This window comes from Phacochoerus africanus, chromosome 2, assembly GCF_016906955.1.
Source record: "Phacochoerus africanus isolate WHEZ1 chromosome 2, ROS_Pafr_v1, whole genome shotgun sequence".
NCBI lineage: Eukaryota > Metazoa > Chordata > Mammalia > Artiodactyla > Suidae > Phacochoerus > Phacochoerus africanus.
The window spans coordinates 217878204-217904116 of NC_062545.1; the positions used below are offsets into that span (position 1 = coordinate 217878204).

A 25913-nucleotide genomic window follows, 5' to 3' on the forward strand; every position below is an offset into this window, starting at 1 on the left:
TTTTGAATTCTCTACTTTTATTTAAACATTTACATTGTAACATGACCTTTCCTCATGTTACTAAGTTTCTTCTGAAAATATTTTAGTGGTTGTATGATAATTCTATTTTATGAATATGTTATCATTTTATTTACTCATTCCCCCCACCAGCAACTGTTAGGCATTTTGTCGTTTCCATTTGGGGCTACTGTAAATAAGTGCATAATGAACATCTTTATACATATATTCTGAACAGTTACTGATGTATAATTGACATAATAAATGACATAAAGTCTACCCTCTAAGTAACTTCCAAACATATATAGAGTATTGTGAACTAGAGCCACCAGGCTGTCTACATCCCTAGAATGTATAAACTTACAAATCTAAGTTTGTACCTTTTGACCATGTTCACCTAGCCCCCATCCTGGCCAAGCCCAGAAAGTTTCTTAAAGCAAAACACTGAAAGTGTAAGCACTGGAGGAGATTCATGATAAATTCAACTACTTTAAATTAAAAATACTATTCAAACATAGGGAAAAAAGATAAGCCACAAAATTGGAATATTTTGGAAGAAGGATCAAGATGGTGGAGGAGGACAAAGATGTGGTATTCACCTTTTCCCACAAACACTGCATGTAGAATGGTTTGCACAGAACATCTACTCAGTGCTGGTGGAAGACCTTAAACCTCCAAAAACAGCAAGAAACCTTCCACCTGAGTACAATAAAAGGAAAGAAAAAAAAAGATATAAAAGGTCAAGGACAGAACTAGCACTCCTGAGAGAGAGAGCTATTAAAGAGGAAAGAAATCCACATCCTAGGAAATCACCTAACCAATGGGGTGATCAGCCAAGATGGAGGGACCTCAAAGTCACAGAGAAGGGCACAGCAACTGGACTGAGGAGGGCAAACCAAACTGAGAGCCACACAGACCATCTGTACTACTTCGCCTGGACACCCACAACCTGAGTCCCTCTGCCGGGGGCTGGGTGCTGAGACTCAGGCTTTGGAGGTCAGTTCCAGGGAGAAGACTAGGGTTGGCTATGTTGAGACAGTCTGAGGGGCTAGGGAGCGGTGCACCACAGGCTTGGGAGCCAAGCACTACAGCCGAGGGAACCTGGGAGGAGGTCTGGACCCACAGGAGAAGCCAGGAACCCCTGTTGGTGAGAGGACAAAGGACAGACGGCCATAGGACTATCTTTCCCTGCACACACACAGACTCTCAGAGGGCAGGATGCCTCTAGCACAAGCTACTGGTGGCAAGGCACCACTTGCCCAGGCCACAGGCAGCAGGGGGACTAAGTGCATAGCAGCACCACTTGTGCTTGGTCTATAGGCAGTGTTGGGGGCAAACCGCAGCAGTCACCTCAGACTAGAGGTGGGAGTGGCTCTCCACCACTCAGGCACAGAGTTATTTTAAGGAGACCCCCATAAGGCTATAGGCTGATTTCTCTACAGAAATACTACATGCCAGCAGAGAGTGGCAAGATACAAAGTTCTAAAAGGGAAAATTTTGCAGCCTAGAATACTCCACCCAGCAAGAATATCATTTAAAATAGAAGGATAAATAAAAAATTTAAAAACTATTGTAAAAACAACAAACACAAGGAACAGCAAAAGGATAAACAAAGATGTTAAAAAAGGACTTCAAAACTCACAAAATATGGGGAAGGAAAGTAAGAAAATTCACTCTTTCAGAACAAGTTTGAGGTGATATAGGAAGGGGTTAACATACTTGAAAAACAAGACTACCACAAAACAAAACCATAGATTACATCCACAAAAACTCAAAACGCGAAGATAACACAAGCATAAAATAAAAGGAAATCAACCGAAAAAAGAGGGGAACCAAAGAGAAACATAGAATCAACTAGAAACAAGGTTTAAAATGGAAATAAATACATATTTATCAATAATTACCCTAAATGTCAATGGGTTTAATGCTCCAATCAAAAGACAGAGTGGCAAATTGTACAAAAAAAGCAAGAGCCTACAATATGCTTGCTGTCTACAAGAGAACTCAACTTAGGGCAAAAGACACAAGTTCAAAGCGAGGGGATGGAAAAAGTTATTTCATGAGAATGGAAAAGACAGGAAAGCAGGAGTTATAATATTCATATCAGACAAAATAGACTGTAAAACAAAGGCCATAAAGAAAGACAAAGAGGGATACAATTTAATGATAAAAGGATCCGTTCAAGAAGAGGCTATTATACTTGTCAATATATATGCCCCTAACATAAAAAGTACCCAAATACATACAGCAAATACTAACAGACATAAAAGGAGATACTGATGGAAGATAATAGTAATAGACTTTAAAAACCCACTCGCATCAATGGACAGATCCTCTAGACAGAAATCAATATGGCAGCAGTGATGCTAAATGACACAAGAAAAAAGTTAAGACTTCATTGACATTTTCAGGACATTATATCCAGAAAAATCAGAATATACATTCTTTTCGAGTGCACATGGAATATTTTCAAGGACTGAGCACATACTGGGGCACAAAACTAACCTCAACAAATTTAAGAGTATAGAAATTACTTCAAGCATCTTCTCTGACCACAATGACATGAAACTAGAAATCAACCACAGGGAAAGAAATGAGAAAAAAATGACTACTACATGGAAACTAAACAACATGCTACTAAAAAACCAATAGGTCAATGAGCAAATCAAAAGGGCAATTAAAAAACACCTCAAGATAAATGATAAACACAATCATTTAAAATCTATGGTATGCTGCAAAAGCAGTTCTTAGAGGGAAGTTCACAGCAACACAGGTTTTGCTCAGAAAAGAAGAAAAATCTCAAATTGACAACCCACAACCTTAAAGAATTAGAAAAAGATAACAAACAAAACTTAAAGTCACCAGAAGGAAGGAAATCATAAAGGAAATAAAATCATAAAGAAAATCATAAAGATCAGAGCGGAAATCAATTTCATAGAGATTCAAAAAACAATAGGAAAAAAAAAAAAATCAATACTACCAAGAGCTGGTTCTTTGAAAGGGTAAACAAAATTGACACACCTCTGGCCAGACTTGCCAAAAAGAGGAGGAAAATAACAAAATAAGAAATGAAAAAGGAGAAATCTCAATGGATACTACATAACTACAAAAAACCATAAGGAAATACTATGAACAATTAAATGCCAACAAATTTGACAACCCAGAAGAAATGGACAACTTCCGAGAGACTTAAAATCTGCCACAACTGAATCAAGATGAAATAGGTCAATTCAACAGACTGATCACTAAAAGTGGAACTGAGTATGGGGCGGGGGGGGGGGTCCCATTGTGGCACAGTGGTTAATGAATCTGACTAGGAACCATGAGATTGCGGGTTTGATCCCTGGCCTTGCTCAGTGGGTTAAGGATCTGGCGTTGCCATGAGCTGTGGTGTATGTCACAGATGTGGCTTGGATCACGCATTGTGGTGGCTCTGGTGTGGGCCACTGGCTATAGCTCCGATTAGATCCCTAGCCTGGGAACCTCCATATGATGTGGGAGCTGCCCTGGAAATGGCAAAAAGACAAAAAACAAAAACAAAAAATTCTGAGTATGTAATAAAAACACTCCCTACAAACAAAAGTCCAGGACCAGATGGCTTCACAGGTGAATTCTACTAAACATGCAAATAACTTATTCCCATTCTTCATGAACTTTTTCAAAAGGTTTAAGAAGGAACACTCCCAAAGACCTATGAAGTCACCATCACTGTAATATCAAAACCAAACAAAGATACCACCAAAAATCAAACTATAGGCCAATAGCCTTGATGAATATGGATGTAAAAGTTCTCAAACATTTTAGCCATCTGAATTCACAAATTAAAAAAAAAAAAAAAGATCATACACCACGACCAAGTGGGATTTATCCCAAATTCACAAAGATGGTTCAACATACACAAATCAACGTCATACACCACATTAACAAAAGTTAAAAACCACATGATCATCTCAATAGATGCAGAAAGAGCATTTGACAAAATCCAACATCCATTCATGATAAACTCTTACCAAAGTGGGTATGGAGGGAACATACCTTAATATAATCAAAGCCCTTTATGGAAAACCCACAGCCAATATAATACTCAGAGAAAAGCTGAATTTTAAGTTGCTTGGAAATCTGTTAATTGAGTTGGATTCTTAGCCTGACAGAAGAATCACACTTGTTTGCCTAACTTTCACAAACTTTCCTAAACTAAGCTCACAACATTCTTTACCTTAGAAGTCAACAGTTTTTCCATGAAGGGTACAAAGTACAGAGTTTATAATTCTGTAAGCCTCAATTACAACTACCCAACAATACTGTTGAGCACAAAAAAACAGCCATAGTCAGTATATAAATGGCTGTGTTTTGATTAAACTATTTTCATAAAAACAGGTAGCCAGTAGGCCATAGTTTACAACCCCTGCTTTGTATTATCCTAATCAGACATTTGATTTAGATTTGTCACCTCCACATTCTTACAAATGCATGATATAGATATCCATTACATATGTAATATATAATGCATGTATCAGTTAACCAGAACCTTCAAGAATATTAATTTAACTGCTTCCCTTCAGTAAAAAAACTGTCCAGGGTCACTCTAGTATCCCCAAGGTTCAATGCACATGTACTAAAAATTCATTCGCAAGAAAAGAAATGCACAAAATGCATATACCAGGTTATTATAAAAGAACTGAAATTAACAGGTTTTTTAAGAAAGTAAATTAGTGACTATCCAATAAACTTTCTTCAGAATAGTTTCACTAAAAGATGGTGAAAACAATGCACAGTACTGTACCACTTGAAGGAAATATCTGAGTAATTTGGTTTCTTGGGTGACATTTTTCATTTTTATTTCTCTTTGTTAAGTTCTTAAGTTAAAGAAAATTACTGTGAAGGTAAATTTTTTACTAGTCTTACAAGTCCAGCATAGCTGGTTAGGTAGACATTCACTGCTATCACAGTATTAACATAGATACTCAGCAACCTTAGCTACTGAAATGCTTTTGTATATTATTTGATTTAATCTATAAGAATCCTGGGCAATAGGCAGGGATTCTTCCAGTAAGATTCAATTATTTCCCAAGGTGCTTTCCAGTAACACTGCCTGCCTTAAAGTAGCAATGGAGATTAAAGGGCCATTCTTAATATGAAATTCTCAAGAATTTATTTAAAAGCTCTCCTTTAGTATGGATATTTCCATATTTCATATATTCCATGTTTTACTAAATAAAGTGTGCTCTACCCTCCAAAATTCCATTCCTTAATTGATTTGGTGATTAAATGTCATCGGTGAAAAGAATCTTACCCCAAGAAGACAGTCACCCGAAGTTCTTTTTTGGTCCTTGAGATGGTCTTCAATGTGGTAATTTCTGCATCAAACCAAAATCCTCTATTACTAGGACTTTCTACATTGTAATTAACCATTACCACATCACCGACATTTAGTTGATTCCATTTCAAAGTGGTTCTAGCTCGTGGCCGAAGATCCTTGACATTTATTTCTACAGTGCCACTTTCTGGATATCTAAAGAGATTAAAAAAAAAAAAAAAATCACAGGCTACTGCTTATGCTTATCACCAAAGAAAACTACAATTATATGCAACATACATAAAAATGTAATCATATTATTCTTAATGATACTTAAAGTAAATGATATTTATTCCTGATTTTTAACTGTCAGAATAAACAATTCTTGCTAAAAATCTTAGCAAGAAATTCCCTGCTAGCTTGGGGGGAAGAATGAGAATAGGGGTAAGTAAAAAACCCAAGTTCTGAGAGAGTTTCCTTGTGGCACATTAGGTTAAGGATCCAGTGTTCTCACTGCTGTGGCATGGGTTCGATCCCTGGCCCAGGAACTTTCCCATGCTGCAGGTGCAGCCAAAGAAAAAAAACAAAAAAACCCCACGTTCTTCTTGTTCCACATTTTCTTAACCCAAGTTTAAAAATTAATAAGACTAGATGCTGACCTTTTCTTGAACTTGGAACCAGTTCATCAAGTTCTGCCATTTGCTTTATACATAGTAAGAACAAACTTAGTATATTTTCAATGATCTCTATTTTTCCAGGAAGCAAAAATTAAAATTCTAGTTCATACATGTAACTAGCTCACTAGTAATGGCAAAACCAATAGGAAAACAAACAAAAAAACCCACAAAGCCTGGCATTTTATGTGCATCAGAAGGTAGAACCACATACAAGTATTCTATCGGAATTTTTATTTTTTTTGAATTTCTAAAGCTAAGCTTAACAAACCTACACCTGACCTGAACCTAAAGCTTTAGTTTTAAACCTTCGTTCGTTCAATTATTTGGCCTACCATCTGGTTATCAACAGGCCAAAGACAGCAATGTAACAGTCTACAATGGTTTCTATAGAATTAAGATCTGTCATCTTTACTTATTGCTAGCCAGTAGAGGGGCAAGGAGATGAGTAAGACCTGGTTCCTGCTCTTAGAAAACTCCACCTACTGGGATAGTCTCAACTGTCAAAGCAGTAGTTCTCTATCAAGCAGTGGTTCTCAAACCAGTGGTTCCATCTGGGAACATGCTACAGATGCCAACTCTTAGGCTCCACTCCTGATCTGACTCAGAAATTCTGGGAGTGAGACCCAGCAATTTATTTTCACAAACCTCAGTAATTCTAAATCATACTCAAGTTTGGTAAGCTGTCATGCTATAGAAACCCAAGAACAGTTAATTACCATACCCTTACGTGACAGCATTATAACAACTGAGTAGCCTACTCAAACTGTAAGTGGATCTGAAGTTGGAAGCATTTTTAGCACCTAGCCTCGGTTCTTCCCAGTCAAGTAAGTAGTATGCAGGCCTAAGAATCCCACAATATATGTAACTCATTTGTAATAACTGGCTGTTAATCCTGAGTGGGATCTTTAATCACTCAAGTTAATCAAGTTTCTTCAAATCTGAAGTAACTGGGGTAGGGGGGGAATTTCAGGATTAGCAAGGGGCCTCAGAACAGACATGGTCCATTTACCCTCTCAGGGCTGTAATTTCCTTTTACCACCAGCCTCCCCAGTAACCAAGCAACCTCTGCTCAGAGAGTCAGGAGAGGGAAGCTTTAACCCTAAGAAAAGCTATTTAGTCTTCATGTAGCTCTGACAAAGAAAGAGAATATACTTGATACCAAATTGAAGATAAGCTTTAGAATTCATTCTCTGAAAAAATTCCATGAAGAAATCTATACACTCTCCATCAAAGACCTGATCCTCTGCAGTCTAAATGTTGTCACCCTTTATCTTGAGTGTAATACGCTTTAAGTGAATTTTCTTCAACTGAAAAAAGATTTTGAATCCTTTATCTTCTTGGTGTCTTCACTCAAAATATGTTCTCGTTTCAGCCTGTCTGGGTTTAAATTCCATTTTAGCTTTCTGCTACTGTGTATCCCTGGGAAAGTTACTAAACTTCTGTATTTTAATTTTACACACTTGTTTAGTTCATCTAACTCATGTGTAAAACTTACCTACTGGTAACTACCTCATGTGGTTGTTTTGAGAATTAAAATGAGAACATTTTTAACTAGGTATTTTAGAGCTTTTCCAATTCTAAAGTTGTGAATTTGTTTCCTGACTCAATATTCTTAAGGCCATATAGAATACAAAACTTCTTTCAGTGAAGTTTTTCTCAGCTACAATGTGATTTACAATTACATTGCATTAACATGTATCTCTGTAAATCTAATCCAGTAAAAAAGACCGTTTCACCGGCAAAAAAATTCTCCATTTGCCTAAGTTTGCCAGAATTATATACAAAGAATGGAAATATTTTGAACTAAGTTTTAAAATTTTACTTAAAATCTCATTTATTGGAGAGAAGTAAATCATTCCATAAGAAATTTAAGCTACGTTTACCCTAAAACTAAATTTGTATTATTTCAAAATAGAATTATATAGTAGAGCATATGAATATTTACTTGATGTGTAGAGTAAGTGTGTCAAGGTCAAATTATGAAAATAAAGTATACTCTAATGCTACACCCAAGAGATGTTAAGTCAGTTGATACATAAAAAGATACTATGTGCAAGGGACCCATAAAACTACTCTTACCAAAATCACTAACATGCCAGGGATCAAATATCACTATTAATCTTCTCCTGAGCACCTTATAATCTATATATCTTTTCGTCTTTTTGCTATTTCTTTGGGCCGCTCCCGCGGCACATGCAGGTTCCCAGGCTAGGGGTCGAATAGGAGCTGCAGCCACTGGCCTCGCCTATGCCAGAGCCACAGCAACGTGGGATCCAAGCCGCGTCTGCAACCTACACCACAGCTCACGGCAACGCCGGATCGTTAACCCACTGAGCAAGGGCAGGGACCGAACCCGCAACCTCATGGTTCCTAGTCGGATTCGTTAACCACTGCACCACGACGGGAACTCCTATAGTCTATATATATCTTAACATCACATAAAGTGATGACTCAAAAGCTCTGTTCCAACCCTAATTTCTCTCTTCAGATTTATACATGTATCTAACCACATCTCCAACATGTATGTGTCAGGAGCACCTCAAATTCAAGTAATTCCCCCATCCTGTAATCTGTTCTATATAATCTAAAATTGTTATACTCCCAGAAATTGGAGTTATCCCTAATTCCTCCATCCAATTACTAAGTCCTCTTTATGCTATACTGTTAAATTTAATATAACTGTACCCATTTAGTGAAGATGTGCATTTCTGAGACTACTGTAAAGGCCAATACATCTCTGTCTTTAGGATTACACCTTAGATCCATCATTCTTTTGCCAAAGATACTAAAACACAGATCTACTTAAAATATTTTGTGAAGTCTGAAGATCTAATCATAGGCTGTGGGAAAACACAGACATTATCACTCATTATTGATGGGAATACAAGTGGTACTCTCCCTGTGTAGAAGGGAATTCGACAATACCCAGCAAATCTGCCTCTAAATTTACCTTTAAAACACTTTTACAAAGTTAAAAGTTTAGTGGAGTTCCCACTGTGGCGCAGCAGAATCCAACTAGGAACCATGAGGTTGTGGGTTCAATCCCTGGCCTTGCTCAGTGGGTTAAGGATTCGGTGTTGCCGTGAGCTGAGGTGTAGGTCGCAGATGTGGCTTGGATCTGGCACTGCTGTGGCTGTGGTGTAGGCCGGCAGCTATAGATCCGATTGGACCCCTAGCCTGGGAATCTCCATGTGCTGAGGGTGCAGCCCTAAAAAGATAAAAATTAAAGAAAAAAAAGTTAAATATAGTTAATTTAGAATGTCATTTTAGTTTCTAATGTACAACAAATATATTTACCTTTTGATCCAAGAATTCCACTTCTGGGAATTCATCCCAAACATAAATAACAAAAACCTCCATAAAAAGACACATGCACAAGGCTATTAACAGCTGCACTAGCTACAGCAATCAGGACTAAAAACCATCAAATGGCCTCAACAGGAAACTACTTAATATATCTTATAATTATATAAGATATATTATGCTCCTATAAAAACAAGTGTCATATCTGCTATAGAGTGCTACATATACATTGACACCAAAAAAACACAAAAAACCTCAAGATGAAAACAGTGTTTTTAATGTGATACTCCTTAATAAGTTTGTGTGGAAATACAACATACCTGTATATGTACTTATGTGTGTAAATATGTGTGAGTATATATGCCATCATACACAGAAGGATAAACCAAAGTAATATAATTACTACAAAAGGAAGAAGCAGTTCCCTTGTGGTCAGTGGGTTAAGAACCCAACATTGTCACTAGAATTGCTCAGGTAGATGCCATGCCATGGGTACAATCCCTAGCCTAGGAATTTCTTCAGGTCATAGGCGTGGCCCTGACCACCAAAAAAAAAAAAAAAAAAAAGTAAAGCTAAGAACTAGGGCAGAGGAACCAAGATGGCCAAGACAGCCACTTTTCTTTAATGTACTTGTTTTGGAAATTTACCTATAGAACCATGCAATGTTTCACATCATTACAAAACAAAATATACAAAATATGAGAAATTCCTAAAAACCAAAAGCTAAATTAAAAAAAACAAAACCACCTTAGCTATTAAGAAAACTATTACACGTGACTTGAAAATACACTAAATTAACTGTGCATCCCCAATAGGGTTATACTTATTTACTAAAGACTGAGTAAAAAAATACCAACTTTTCACCAATCATATTGTTTTTGATATTAGCACTCTTAGTTTGAAACTACCATAAGAAAAGAATAAAGCAAATAAAAGGTGGCATTAAGAACTGTGATTTACAAGATAGGAGAAAAAAAAGATTAAAGAGATTAAATGATAATCCTTTAACTCTAAATTAATTGGAAATTTCAATACAAACATTTTCTAGCTGTGTCCAATATGAAGACCTATAAACATGATTAAAAACACGTCTCAGTGAATAGCCAACCATACACTAACAAAAAAGAACTAGGGTTCCTTGAGGAAATGGCTGAATCCACACCTGGGCAGGAAACAGAAGAGCTTGGGATATTCTGTTGTACCTGAATACAAAGAAACCCCCATTATGTCAACTTGAAGGAGCCTCCACAGGTCAGAGATGAGACAATCTGGGCACCAAAAAAGATCAGAGTTAGATTAAAACAAGTATTAAAATCCATTAGTTGCTCATAATGATACTTATTACAAAATTCACTGGCCAACCTTTGCAGGATGCTAGGGAATTTACTCATTCTGAACACTGAAAAAGTTCAAGAATCAATCATTTATCTTACCTTTTGTATATAAAACAACTAGTTGTTAAGGAAAGTTCTTTACAAAAGAACTACAGCTAAAAAAATGAAGGAAAGAGAATGAGGTATCACCATTTTTACTATATTTAACGAAACAGTGGTTCTAGATAAACATTAATGGTAGCTAAAACCATTAAATACTGATGGCGAGTTTCACAATGGATGGATCAGGCTGACAACCAAATCTTAGCACAACAATGAAAGGAAAATCAAGTAGTACATGCCTCCCAATACCACACAATAGGTAAATTAACACCGGTCTCTCAACAAGTCTTGTCAAATAATTAAATTTAAAGCCAGTTAAGCCTCTAAGTCGTCAGCCCTCTATACTCATGAGTTCTGCATGCATCATCAAACACCAATTGAAATATTCAGAAGAAAATTCCATAGAGTTCCAAAAAGCCAAACTTCAATTTGCAAGGCTCTACAACCTCAACTTTTACTTATTACACCTATTACAATGTAAATGCTATATAATCTAAACATTGTTCAAAATATACAAGGTGATGCGCTAGTCAAAGATGATGTGCATATATTACATGTAAATATGCCATTTTATATGAGACCTCAGCAGCTGTGCATTCTCTAGGTGTAGGGGTACTGGAACAAATTCCCCCTGAATACCAAAAGGATGCCTAAAATTTCAGGAAACAAACATTAACAGAGGAACATGTTAAATACCACTATAGAGATGTATAGACCGTGGGAAAAAAATGAGTGTCGCTTTTCTAGTACCAACAAATAGCAAGAGAAAATTAAGGAAAATCTGTAGGTTGAGATTTAACCTATCAACTACATGTAATGGGTGGATCTCCATTTTGATCCTTGTCTGTACACCAAGTATGTTTTTAAAATATAATTATGTCTGTGAGTCCTCTTGTGGCATGGGGGTTAAGGATCCAGTGTTGTCACTGCAGTGGCTCAGGTTGCTGCTATGGCACAGATTGAATCCCTGGCTGTGGAACTTCTACATGCTACAAGTTTGGCAAAAAAATAAAAATAAAAAAATAATAATAATTATAAATCAAGATAATTGTCTGAACATTGACTGGTTATTTGAAGTAGTCACTATAAACTTCATGTGGGCTTTTTTTTTTTTTGCCTTTTCTAGGGCTGCTCCAGCGGCATATGGAGGTTCCCAGGCTGGGGTCTAATTGGAGTTGTAGCCACCGGCCTATACCAGAGCCACAGCAATGCAGGATCTGAGCCAAGTTTGCAACCTACACCACAGCTCATGGCAACACCAGATCCTTAACCCACTGAGCAAGGCCAGGGATCGAACCCACCTACCTCATGGTTCCTAGTCGGATTCGTTAACCACTGAGCCACGACAGGATCTCTGGGCTTTTAAATATGGTAGTATCCCCAAGACTACCACCAGGTTCAGTGATTTGCTAAGGGAACTTATAGGACTCATTCTCACAGAAAATCAAATAGCTGTTCCCATGGCTATGATTTACTATAGTACAAGGATACAAAACAAAACCAGCAAAGGAAAAAGGCACATGGGGTTAAGTCCACAGGAAACCAGGTGCAAGCTCCAGGAGTCCTCTCCCAGTTGAGTCACATAGTATGTGCTTAATTATTCCAAATTATGACAACATGTGGGAACCAGGGAAGTACAGTAAAGAATGCTCGAGACCTTTATTATGGATTGGTCACATAAACACTCAATGCCTAACACATACCAAAATTCCAGATTCCCAGACACAAACCTTTCGAAGAATAGTATATCTCAGGTCTGACATGTTAGCTCTCTTTTACACAGGTTCAAAAGAATCCTTTAAGCTATTTTGTCAGTTGAATGCTCTAAGATGTCAAGATGAAGACGAACCTAAGAAAGATAGGGAGAAAAAGTAGGACTAGGTAGCAAAAGTCCTTATACCCATGATGCTGATCTGTCACTTTGAAAGGAGAGGCGAAGAGGAAAACTGAGCAGGAAAAGCAGAGTGTGCTACAACTCTGATCAAGTCTGTGTTAATCCAATGGGAACTCTGACGCCAAGTTTAACCATGGGTCCCATATTGGGCAGAACTGCCACGCCCTACAACTCCTGACAATTAAGGTTACCAGCTGGAAGATGCCAGGAATGTGGGTGCTGTTGGCTCAAACACTGACACAGATCTCAATAGCCCTGTGGCTAAAAGTTAAACTTAAGTGCATTCATTCCTTGCAAATTAGCAGATCCTTTCTTAGAGATCTCAGTGTGACCACCATAGCTGCTATGGCTATTTCTGGTTGAAAAGACATAAGGTTTGGGACTTCCTTCAAAGTAATCCGGTGGTGCTTGGGATGCTGGCCAGGAATTCATCATAATTGAAGCTAGGTAATCAGGTCGTTATAATTCTCCCATAACTTTAAAGATTTGTACAATAAAAATAAAATGCTTTGTGGTTCAAGATAAAATCCCAACATAAGGATCTTAGCTCTTCCCACCTTTTGAAGATTTCCCATAAGGGTCCAAAACTCAGCATGTTAATACTCTACAGAGGACAAGCAGCTTCCTGCCCCAGCACACCACACTCGTGATTCCTCCTATTCCCCAGATGCAACAATTTAACTAACCATTTCTTTTGTTTACCTCCATATTTTAAAGTAACATGTGTATACATTGCTTTTTACAGTACGCTGTTATTCTACCCATCTTATGTCCATTTGCCTCCATCCTCCTTTTTTTAATTGCTAATACAAGGAGGCACTGCTTTAAGTGTCAACATATTTACTCCTCTACATATAGGCACTTTTCTATCCCCATTTTACAGATGAGGCACGTAAGTTAATTATTTGGACAGGAGTTAAGAAGCAGAGACATAACTCAAACTCTCATCATCTGGCTCTAGACTTATTCTTTCAAGACTGATAAACTTTCTTGCTCCTAAACACATTATACCAATGTAGTCAGTTTGTAAAAATAACATTTTTTTTTACATGCTTACTAAGCATTTACAGCTAAATAATGAAGTATGTTTTAATTACATGTCCTTTCTTCTACAGCTTAGTTTTCCATTGAATGCTTAACTTCTCTTTTTGGTCAAAACTTAATTGTCTACATACCTATCATTTTTTCTCTCCATTCTGTCAGTTTTAAAAGTCTCTGTTGGAACATTTTCAGGTACTTTACCAATCACTTTTGTTTCAAAATATCTTTTAGAGACCTCTGTAGTTTTCTAATCTGGACAGCTTGCTACTGCAGTTTAGACCTGTTCCACAGCTGTTATGTTAGGATCTCATTTCGTTACTTCCTGTGTTGAATCTTAATTCCTGGATACCATGTTTTCTTCTCTCTTGGTTTAAACCTAGAGTCGGGTTAAAGTGATTAAAATATTCTTTCATAGAAATAAACCAATCCTCTTCTTCACAGTTTTATTCCATATGCCTATCTCCAAAGTACCTCGTAAATTCAAGGCCTGAGCTGTCCAAAGGTTATTCAATGCCAATTTATTGCTTGTTGTTGGCTTCTCACTCATCCTTAGCTTTCAGCTTTTTCTGGCCTACTAAATTAAGGTATTTACCCACTAACTTATCTTCCAAAATTTTGTTGCTTTCTCTTGTCTTACTTCTACATTTTTTTTTTGTCCTTGGGCATTAGGCATTCATTCTTTTACTGTCTTCTAGCAAGGACTTAAGCAGGAGTGGAGACAAACATATCTTAATTTATCTTTAGTTTCATTTATTATTCACTATTTATCTCCTTCACCCCAGCTATACTATTCTACCCTCAGGTAACCCATTATTTCCTACTTCCTTATCCTTTGTATCCTGCTGTTCTTCCCGAATACCTAAGTATTTTCTCTACCTTATATTCTGAGAACTTTAGTTATTCTGAAATCTAGGTGTGCCTAACACTGTACTCTACACTATAAAATGGTTTACAAATGTTTGGAAACATTCAATCCATTATAAAGTAAAAGCTGCTTTTATGTAACTAAAGCTCTTAAAATATAATAAAATACGGCCATTGTATTTAAGAAAAACTTTTGATCCTGACATGATTCCTTTTTCCTCGAGAAGTCTTGATCTAGGATAGTTAAGCACAAAGAATTCCATACATAGATAGTAAGAAAAAAGCTTTTCAAAGATTACAATTTTGGTTTTCTTAAGAAGAAACTTGCTCAATTGATAATTCTACCAATCTGTAACCAGTCCCCAAGAAAAAAAATCTTTTTAAGTATAGGCAGTCTCCAAAATAGCATCCCCTGCCTCCTCTGAGGTCTAATGTAAGGCTGAAGATAACCACTACACATTTGTCCAGGAAGCTGATTTCTTCCAGCATTTGCAGTGAAGAAAAGTGTAGGAGACTGTATGAAATGTATTGAACACATTGGGAAGTGCTGTAAGCTTGAAAAACTTCCCATACAGGGATCGAGATACCTGATGAAGAGAGATAGGAATGTATCAGGGCTAACTTTAGCTACACTGTGCCATGAGCCAACATACACCTATGTAAGGGTGAGATGAGGGTCCTTTTCTTCTTATACTACATGGCCACCTGTTCCCAGAACCTGAAGTTATTATCCTAGTATCTATAAGAGATAAATTATTCTTGTTTGCTACTTTACATCTTTTGGAGTTTAGAAACCCTTTTGGTGTTATACAGTCTGTACTCTCAGGTAAGCTTTAAGTATCCCTAAGCTTGTTTTCCAAGTAACATTTTCATTGTTCCAAATACCCTTCAAATGTCTTTTAAAATTATCCTCCGGAGTACATGTTTTTGATTATCCTGAGCTATGTGATGCCTTAGCACAAACCAATTTTGTTTTTAATTGACAAATCATTGAGTAAAACCTGAGGAATTCAATTTAAGGGAAATTAAGTGCAATTTTTAAGTTTATTATAAAGTAGAAAAACTGCTTTTCCTTAGGTGACTTGTGAGCCAAGGATTTTCAAAGACTCAAACTGTATTAAGCCAAGTACCATCACTGAAACCTTCCTTCAAAACATGGCTCCCTAGGGTTAAAATGCTTAAATAAGGACAACATTCATCTGGAGGCATGTTCTAGTTTAGCAAATCTTTAATGTCATAGCACATGCAAAACAGAAAAAAGCATTTCTTATTCTAATAGATAAGTTTCACACCTTAAATATAAAGGTTACTCAAAGACAATTAAGGAAAACTTACTTAAAACTGCTTACAAAAGGACTTTACATATTACATGGGAAAAAAAAAATCTCATTTGTAGAACATGTTAACAATGGCATATAACCGTTTTAATAGTGGAAACAATGTAATTAGGGTTAAAGAAAACCCTGTGCCAAAGATAAATTAAGAGTACTTACCAAAATAACCTGGCTTTATTAGTAAATAAGTGAAAGAAAAGCAGAGACTTTTACTCTATTATTACTAAGAACATGGTCAGGTAGGTATTTTCAGATGATGAAATTAAAGAATGAAAGAGTTAAAAAAAAAAAAGCAAAAGGTTGCAAAAAAAAAAAAAAGCAAAGAGTTGAAAACACATTCTGATACTAATGCCTGTAACTATATACCAAACCAATCCTTTGTAATACTTAATAGGCCCCTAGGTGCCTGTTTAAAAAGCAAATTCCTGGGCTGGAATCCAGGCTTACTCAACGCACGGAGTGGGAGTGAGCTTTGGTGTCTGACAGGGATTTGCATTATAAACATGTTACCTGGATGAATCTGCAGTGTCAATGACCAAGGGAAAACACTAATGTAAAGTAAGGATGGTAAATTTGAAAAGGTGAAATCAACTGATCTCTAGTCTTTTAACACCAGAGAAGAACAATGTCAAAGGCCTAACTTCCTCTGCCTTTTGATTATTACCCATTCAGAACACCTCAAGTCATAGAAAGAGGATATATCCTAAGTTTTCAGCAAGTCAGTCAGTAACAACCAAAAAACAATGAGACACTGCACCAGGGTTCTGAAATGAAGCCCTTTATTTATAGCTCCCTACTCCAGAGCAACAGAACGCTTTCACTTGAGTAAAACAAAACCAAACCAAACTGAACCAAAAATAAAACCCCCCAAAAACTCACTCCCTTTCTCCTAGCAAAACCCAGAAATCATTACATTTTGACATTGCTCAAAACATTTTTGGGACTCCTTTACAAACAGATCATATATCAATTCATTGAAGAAAAAAGTTCTTTCTGTATAAAGTAAAAAAACTGGTTATCTAAGAATACAGCTTGATTTTATTCAGAATTGGCTCACTGACTTCTATTTGCAGTAGCCATAATTAAGGCTACTCTAAAGCATGCACCACAGGCTTAGAATAGCTCACAAAGTCTTAAAAAAAAAAATGCTGGGAGCAATGACAACATTATCCTAAGACATTTGCCAGATGAGCTTTTAATTATAGCCTAGCCTAAGTTACCCTCCAAGTCCAAAGTGATGCTATGACATTTCCATTTCATCTCGACCCTATGGTAGAGCCTTGACACTGTGTCAAAACCAACAATTTTAACCTATTTGGTTTAAAAATCCTTCAAATATTAACGAGCTATATATAGATTTTCCTTACAGAAAATGGCGCACGGCTGTTTATCATTATTGGTTTAAGTTTTCTGTTCAGTGAAAGCCTAACTAGAGAAACTGACAAATTTTTTAGATTATGTGGGCAAACTGCCTTATAAAATATTTATTCATGTATTAAAATATTTTATGAACATGCTTCTCTCAAATGAAAGGTAGTATTGTAAAGTGGTTTTAAGTATGTGCTTTTCAGAATCCAGGTCTACCAATAATGGGTAAGTTACTTAACCTATCAGTTATTCACACTTTACACCTAGAAAAGTATCTTCTTCATTGACTGTTTAATGAGGATTACTTGAAATAATCCAGGTAAAGTACTTGTATAGTGCCTGGCACACAGTCTCATTTTAATAAGACAATTACTGAACTATGCTTTTAAAAGGGTACTCTGGAATAATTTTTTTTTTTTTTTTTTTTACAAAGTCACAACAAGACGACTTTGTTTCTGAGCTAAACTCACATTTTTATGCTAAGTGTGAATACTAAAGAGCATGAAAGATCATACATTATTTGTGTGTCACTATGAAAACTCAGTATTTACTCATGTTTAAAGATTTTAACTTTGCCTAGCCACAATTATACACTAAGATATGATGGAGATAATAACTTCCATAAGCATTTCCCACTTTTTATATATACTTCCTTGTTCAAACTTTGTTTTCTAGTTTATATTTTTATAAAAATCTAAATTTGTAAATCAAGGTTTCTAAATTAGACAACTAGATTTAATAAAACAATTAAAGCAAGTCACTAACAATAACAGTATTCCCAAATTCACCTTTTTAACTGATGTGTAAGACTAAGGGTACATGTTGAATATTTATGAAAAAAAAAAAAAAAAAAAAAGACTGTATTAGGGAAGATTTTGAGATCTAGTTGAATCCTAAGCCACAATCAGAAAGCTTATCTTAGACTGACTGACCGATATATTTAGAATCCTAATTGAACAAGAAAGCCAAAACTAGATCTCAGGACAAATATTCAATTACAAAGTATTTTCCCCCAGTACATTATAAAAGAAATTCCACACATACACACACACATTATGGACATTGCTGCCTATGCCAAGTTAGTATAGATAAAGACTGATCATTTTAATGAGGAAAATTGTTCCTTATTTAAATGATACAGATCATTTAGCTTCAATGACAATTTCTTTTAAAAGACTTAATTCTAATAATTTTATCTATATGGAAACAAAATGGGGAAAAAAAAAAGCCTTAAGACAGCTAAAAGATGAACTGTTTCCTCAAGTATGATACGTCATATCCAGCCTTTAATTAAAAAATATTTAAAATATATTTACTATATTTTAACTATTATATCAACCCCTTTCCCACATTATTACTCTTTAGAACCAGGTTGTGCTAACAGTTGATGAGGGTAGACAAAAGGCACCCAGCTGGATAGACTGCTGGGCCATCTCCAGAGATCTAATCATTATATCTGGACGAAGTACACAAACTTTTTTTTTTTCGTTCTTTTTGCCTTTTCTAGGGCTGCACCCATGGCACATGGAGGTTCCCAGGTTAGGGGTCCAATTGGAACTGTAGCTGCCAGTCTACGCCACAGCCACAGCCATGTGGCATCTGAACTGCGTCTGTGACCTACACCACAGCTCATGGCAGTACCAGATCCTTAACCCACTGAGCAAAGCCAGGGATTTTGAACCCACAACCTCATGGTTCCTAGTTGGATTCGTTAACCACTGAGCCATGACGGGAACTCCACCAACTTGTATTTTAACAAGTAATGCTGATGTTCCTGGCCAAGGACTATACTTTGAGAACCAATGGTCTAAGGCAGTAATTCTCATCCAGAGCTACATCAGAATTACAAAGGAGCTTTTTCTGTTTGCTTTTCTTTTTTGGTCTCCCTGCAGCATATGGAGTTTCTGGGAAAGGGATCATATCCAAGTCGCAGTTGCAACCTAAGCCACAGCTGTGGCAACACCGAATCCTTAACCCACTGTACCAGGACTTCCGAGACCCTGCCAATTCAGTTGCACTACAACGGGAACTCCTACAAAGGAACTTTTTAAACAACAATGCCTAGAGGTCCCCGATATCCTTCATACCAGAAGTTCTGGGGGTAAGGTCTGATTTGCTTCCTAGCCTGAGAACCTCCATTTGCCCTGGCTGTGGCCCTAAAAAAGACAAAAAAGTTTTTGGAGTTTCTGCTGTCTTGGGAGCACTAGGACACAGGTTCTATCTCTGGCCTGGCACAGAGAGCGGTTAAGGATCTGGTGTTGCCGCAGCTGTGGCTTAGGTCGCAACTGCTTCTTGGATCTGACTGGAATGGGGATTGAAGATGAAAGAATATACCTATTTATCTTGTTCTGAGTCTGCAATAGTCTTAATGAAGTTCATTTCCAAGACTGAACTCATCTGATAATGTATTAGGACCTGTACATCACTATAAAAATAACTTAAACAGTGCTATTTTAAACAGACAAGCACTACATATCTCAGAACTCCGAGACAGGTTCATTGGTCCCATGTACATGCCTTGGCTAAATGACAGCTTGTTCCAAATGCACTGCTGCACTTAGTTTGGAGATAATTAATCAGGTTTCTTTCAACTTATTCTATGAGAAAGATGAAGTTAATTCATTGAGGGAAATGATAGTACTAAATCAGAATCATAAATGCAATCAGAATCATAAATGTAATGGGGTGGCATACTATATGTATTTAAAGCCTATTCAGTAAATTACAAGTATAAAAAAAGTTATCTGACAAATACTGTTTTGGCAGTAAAAACTAGAGTGACTGGATTAGATGACTTCTAACTTTATTATTTCTCTTCACAATGTAACATCTGTGTTAATTCCTCCTAACGTTGAAAATGGCCAATGCTTGTTTACTGGTTACTTCTCAGGGCAGACCATTCTTTATCTTTACAGAGATTTGAATGGTATCAAGTTTATTGCAAACAGAGCTTTTAAAATATTCCAGCTATCATGACCCCAGTGTTTTAAAGCTAAATACCTCACCTATTCTTGTTTCACCTTTTGAGTTCTACTCTGAAGATGCACCAGATCCTGTTGATATTACTCTTAAAGCATGAAGATGGAAAACAATATTCCACATAAAGAATAACCAGCCCAGTAGGGTACCACCACCAGTCTTGTTCTAGGTATCTTACTTCTAATTAAGACATCCTATAGTGTGACTATTTGATAGCTACATTCTATGGGTTAACTTGGAACTTACTATTTAATAGAAATTTGAATTCAAGCTATACACTTCATTATCTCTCTTCAAGGCAGCCTCCGTAACTTATTGAAATTAACTTGAATTTGACTAGTTTTTAACTTACTTCCCTAGTAACCATGATGAATGAAACTGCACAGAATTTATTATCACATCCATATGGGTCATGATTCTTTCTAGGTACACCAGCCTTTTCTTATTTAAGACCCTCATCCAGCAATCATCTATTTCTTATTTTGTATGGTTCTTTCCTCTTTTTGAAGGTGTCAATGACATTTACCACTAAGCTTCTGATTTTTTATTTCTCAAAGTTCAGCTATCAAATCTTTAAAGTGCCAGCAATGAAACAATTCCATTACATAAAAATGATTTCGGGGTGTTCCCGTTGTGGCACAGTGGAAGCGAGTCCGACTAGGAACCAAGTGGTTGAGGGTTCGATCCCAGGCTCAGTGGGTTAGGATCTGGTGTTGCCGTGACCTGTGGTGTAGGTCACAGACGTGGCTCGGATCCTGCATTGCTGTGGCTGTGGCATAGGCCAGCAGCCATAGCTCCAATTTGACCCCAAGCCTAAGAACCTGCATATGCCATGAGTGTGGCCCTAAAAAGCAAAAGGAAAGAAAAAAAAAGATTTCGGATAATTTTAATCTTTTCATGCATGTGGGGTTTAGACTCCCTTTTACTAACATTTATTGTAATCAAAAACAAATTTTTTTCTTCACTAAACAATAGCCAAATAAACACTAAGGTGCTGTGATTTGTGCTCTAACAATTATGCCAAACTCAGGCCTATCCCTAGGCAAGTCTTACTTCAAAACCAACTATGAGGAGTTCCCGTCGTGGCACAGTGGTTAACGAATCCGACTAGGAACCATGAGGTTGCGGGTTCGATCCCTGGCCTTGCTCAGTGGGTTAACGATCCGGCGTGGCCCATGAGCTGTGGTGTAGGTCACAGACGCGGCTCGGATCCTGCGCTGCTGTGGCTCTGGTATAGGCTGGCGGCTACAGCCCCGATTGGACTCCTAGCCTGGGAACTCCATATGCCGTGAGAGTGGCCCAATAAATGGCAAAAAAGAATTAAAAAAAAAAAAAAACAACTATGAGCCTGTAACTATAAAAACTTAATATGCTTTAGTTCACTAAGTGTTTACTTCTTACCCTTTATCTATACTGTGCCATTATATACAGCATTTTTTTCTTCCCAAGTAACTCATTTACTGGCTAGAAATGGGCCCCAAGGAATAGGTTTGAGATTTTTTTTTGCCAGAAAATAAAAACTCAAAGCAAATCGAGAACTCTTATTGACAGCAAATATACAAATAGCTGAAGTTCTCTACTAGTTCAGTATCTTGCCTCTTCGCCATGGCACTCATAGGCCTAGACAATGATTACCATGAACACACCACTGTAATCCCTTTTATCTCAGCCTAACTTACCAATATTGCCTGTCTTGGCTAACCTCCTATCTTAACACTCATTCTAGTTGTTGGTTCTATTATCATCTACTATGGTAAAAACAAAAAACAAACAAAAAACCACCAGAACGATGGCACATTTGAAATAAGCCATTGTTGTCATGTTAGCCTCAACCACAGGAAGTATCAACAAAGTAAAGATGAAAGTGATCTATGTTTGACCCCTTTCCAGGTATCCTGAAAATTGGAATTGATACCCAAGTCTTTTGCACCATTTTTGATTACAAAAATCTCTACTATTTTAGCATCTTCAACTCACACTTCATAAGGATTTGGTAGCTTATTTTCCATACATATTAAGGTATCACTTGAGTGATGACATAAAGTTCATTTAGTGCTGAATAAATATTAAATCTGTCCCCAAAATAACTTTTACACTAGGATTCTGAAAATGATAATTTGGTGTTAGAATCTAGGCCCTCAAAATCAAATTCTTAATACCATTTTCACATGAACATTTAAAGACATTTTTTTGAGACTGGGGACTGGAAAGTGACTACTGGGTATATGGTTTTTGGGTAGAAAATAAAAATGTTCTAAGATTAGTTTTTGTTAATGCACAATCCTGTGAATATACTCCAGACAATGATTTCTATCCTTTAAATGTATTAAGTTTTATGTGAATTCTCTGTAATCTCTTTAGAAAATATTTTAACCTCTTTTTAAAGGCTATTACACATGTATTTTCTACATTATTAAAATACATCCTAATTTAATAGAAGAAAATGAGACAAAGAAAAAACTCATTAAATTAAGCCAGGTGTTAGATACGAAAACCAACAAGCCACTTAGGAGCCAGATATTCAGTGCTCGGGAGCCCTTATTTTACAACCACTAAACAGAAACAAAAACAAATGGTAACAAACTGAATATGACCCCTAAATGATCTCTTCAGAAAGACTTATTTGGAAACAATCTTGAAATGGAAGATTTTGCTTCTATAAATAAAAACAAGAATGAAGTCCTCAATAGCACAAGCACTTACTCATCATACTCGATACGATAAATAACGTCTTCAGCAGCAGCAACAGAATCTGAATTAGATGTAGAGGGTACATTGTCCAATTTATTTGTGTTCTCTTTGGAATTACGATTTACACTTCCATTAGTCCTTTTACAAGAATTGCCATTCTTCAGTGGAGTTTTGCCACGTGAATGTCCATCAGAAGCTCTAGTAACACTATGTATACGTGCTTCAAACCAAGCACCAAGGGCAACATCTCTGGCATCCACCAATTCATTTACCTAAAAAAGTTTAAAATGAGTCAATGAGACACAATTTCATCTACTTCAAAAACCTTAACATAACTGAGCTTATTTTGAGGGTTATCATATTTAGTATCTGCAGATACTGATGTTTTAAAATATTATCAAAGATTAGATCAAAACTATTCTCTGTGGATAACACTGTCAAATTGTTATTTACTAATAGAAAAATTAACTGTGTCCCAAATATCCATCAATGAAATATTTATTTTCCTTACACATATCTAGATCAGACTTCTAAAATATAATTCTTGTGAACCCAATAGTCATTGTGACAAGTCATTCAATAACAAAAAGCTAGGACTTAATTGTTGTTTTCTTATTTTGTCTTTTTTTTTATTTTTTATTTTTTGTCTTTTTTTCTCTCTTTAGGGCCATACCCGAGGCATATGGAGATTCCCAAACTAGGGGTCTAATCGGAGCTGTAGTGGCCAGCCTATGCCAGAGCCACAGCAATGAGGGATTTGAGCCATGTCTGCGACCTACACCACAGCTCATGACAATGCCAAATCTTTAACCCACTGAGTGAGGCCAGGGACTGAACCTGCATCCTCATGGATGCTAGTCGGGTTCATTGACCGATGGAGCCACTATGGAACTCCTTAGAAGCTAGGACTTTAAATATACTCTGACCATAATACTAATTTGTCCCATTAATTTCTTCAGAATCCTGAAATAACTTACAGTCAGTCCAACTGGAAAACGGTACAGTACTAAATAGGAAATAAAACTCAAAGATGAGGGATTTATGCACATGTACGAAGCCAAGAACCTAGTGCAACCACTATACGAAATGGGCTCAAGTTCCAACAGTTAGTAACTCCCTAGTAAATGTGTTAAAGAGCAAAGAAAACTACCATAAAGGAAGCTTGTTTAAAAAAAAAAAAAAATCCTGTCCTAAAAAAGCTGAGGGAATTAGTCTACAAGTTAAGGCCCTTTCAGGAGCAATAACCAAGAGATATCCCTTCAACTTTTTTGTTGAGCCCTTAAAAAGAGAAAAACAGGAGTTCCCGTTGCGGCTCAGTGGTTAATGAATCCAACTGGGGAACCATGAAGTTGTGGGTTCCATCCCTGGCATTGCTCAGTGGGTTGAGGATCTGGCGTTGCCATGAGCTGTGATGTAGGTCGAAGACGTGGCTCAGATCCCACATTGCTGTGTCTCTGGCATAGGCCAACAGCTACAGCTCTGATTAGACCCCTAGGCCTGGGGACCCTCCATATGGCTCGGGTGCGGCCCTAAAAGGCCAAAAGACAAAAAAAAAAAAAAAAAAATTACTAATACATGATCATTAATGAATAAAGCAAGTTCTTCCTGAGAATACAAGAGACCACTTAAGGTACCCAGGAGAATTTTGACAGGTGCTGTTACTTAGGGTGGGGGGGTAGGTGTATACTCTAAGTTTGAATACCCATTTGCTAGGTATTACGCAAGGCTCCTTAGTAGGCTTGTTTAACTGTAACAACCCTAATTAACTCCTATTTTACAAGGTAAGGAATTTCTAAGATAAGGAAACAAAAGTTCTGACCAGTTAATAAAATTTAAAGCTAACACTTAAAGACATCTTGACTTTGAAGATTATCTTCTTGCTACTATGTATTACTACACACTTTTTAAGGCAATTGCTATCACTGTGATTTGCCTGATGGAACTCAGCAAAGTTAAATGAAAGCTTTCTGGAAAGGACTGATCAGTCTGCATTCCTTAAGAACATTTGTGATTCATGAGAAGGTCAAAGTATCAACATTAATAAGATTTAGGAGTTGATTCCAACCCTCATAGGTGACTTGGAGGGGTTCAGGATTTCAGTGGAGGTAGTAACTGAAGATGTGATACAAGGAACAAGAGAACTAAAATAAGAAGTAGATACTGAATTGCTACAATCTCATGCTAAAACTCCAAGCTAGGAGTTGCTTTCTATGGATGAACAAAAAGTTTCTTTTTTTGGCTGTGCCTGCAGCATACAGAAATTCCTAGGCCAGGGACTGACAGCGCTAGATAGACGCTTAACCACTGAGCCACTAGTGAACTCCAAGAAAGTAGTTTCTTGAGATGTAATCTACTCTTCTGGGGAAGACTGTTGCAATCACATAGGATTTACAATACTATATAAACTTAGATAATAAAGCAGAAGCAAGGTTTGAGAGGACTGACTTCCAATTTCCAAACAAGTTCTACTGTGGGAGTTCCCGTTGTGGCCCAGTGGTTAGCGAATCTGACTAGGAACCCTGAGGTTGCAGGTTCGATCCCTGGCCTTGCTCAATGGGTTAAGGATCCGGCGTTGCCAAAGTGAGCTGTGGTGTAGATTGCAGACGCGGCTCAGATCCCACATTGCTTTGGCTCTGCGTTAGCTGGTGGCTACAGCTCCAATTAGACCCCTAGTTTGGGAACCTCCATATTGCCACGGGAGCAGTCCAAGAAATGGCAAAAAACAAACAAAAAAACCTGAGGAGTTCCCATGGTGGCTCAGCAGAAACAAATCTGACTAGTATGGCCCTAGAAAAGGCAAAAAGACAAAAAAAAAGTTCTACTCTGAGTAAAATGCTATCTAATAGCCTTGCATGCTACAGAGAACTCACTTGTGAAAGAGTCAATCAGTGTGGCAAACTTCATTATCTTAAGAAATTGCCGCCACCACAACCACCACCACCACCCACCACTCTGATCAGCCAATAGACATCAACATGGGAGCAAGACCCTCCACCAGCAAAAAGATCCTAACATCCTGCAGGCTCAGATGAT

The 25913-nt window shown here is 37.1% G+C and overlaps 1 protein-coding gene across 1 annotated transcript in view; it reads right to left on the bottom strand.

Annotated features, from left to right (window-relative positions):
- The window catches only part of UHRF2 (ubiquitin like with PHD and ring finger domains 2), a 103929-nt gene that overhangs the window by 36774 nt on the left and 41242 nt on the right, over positions 1–25913 (bottom strand). Inside the window, exon 4 of the mRNA XM_047767663.1 lies at positions 5291–5509. Within this exon, the coding sequence (XP_047623619.1) occupies positions 5291–5509 (219 nt within the window). The remainder of the gene's footprint in view (positions 1–5290; positions 5510–25913) is intronic.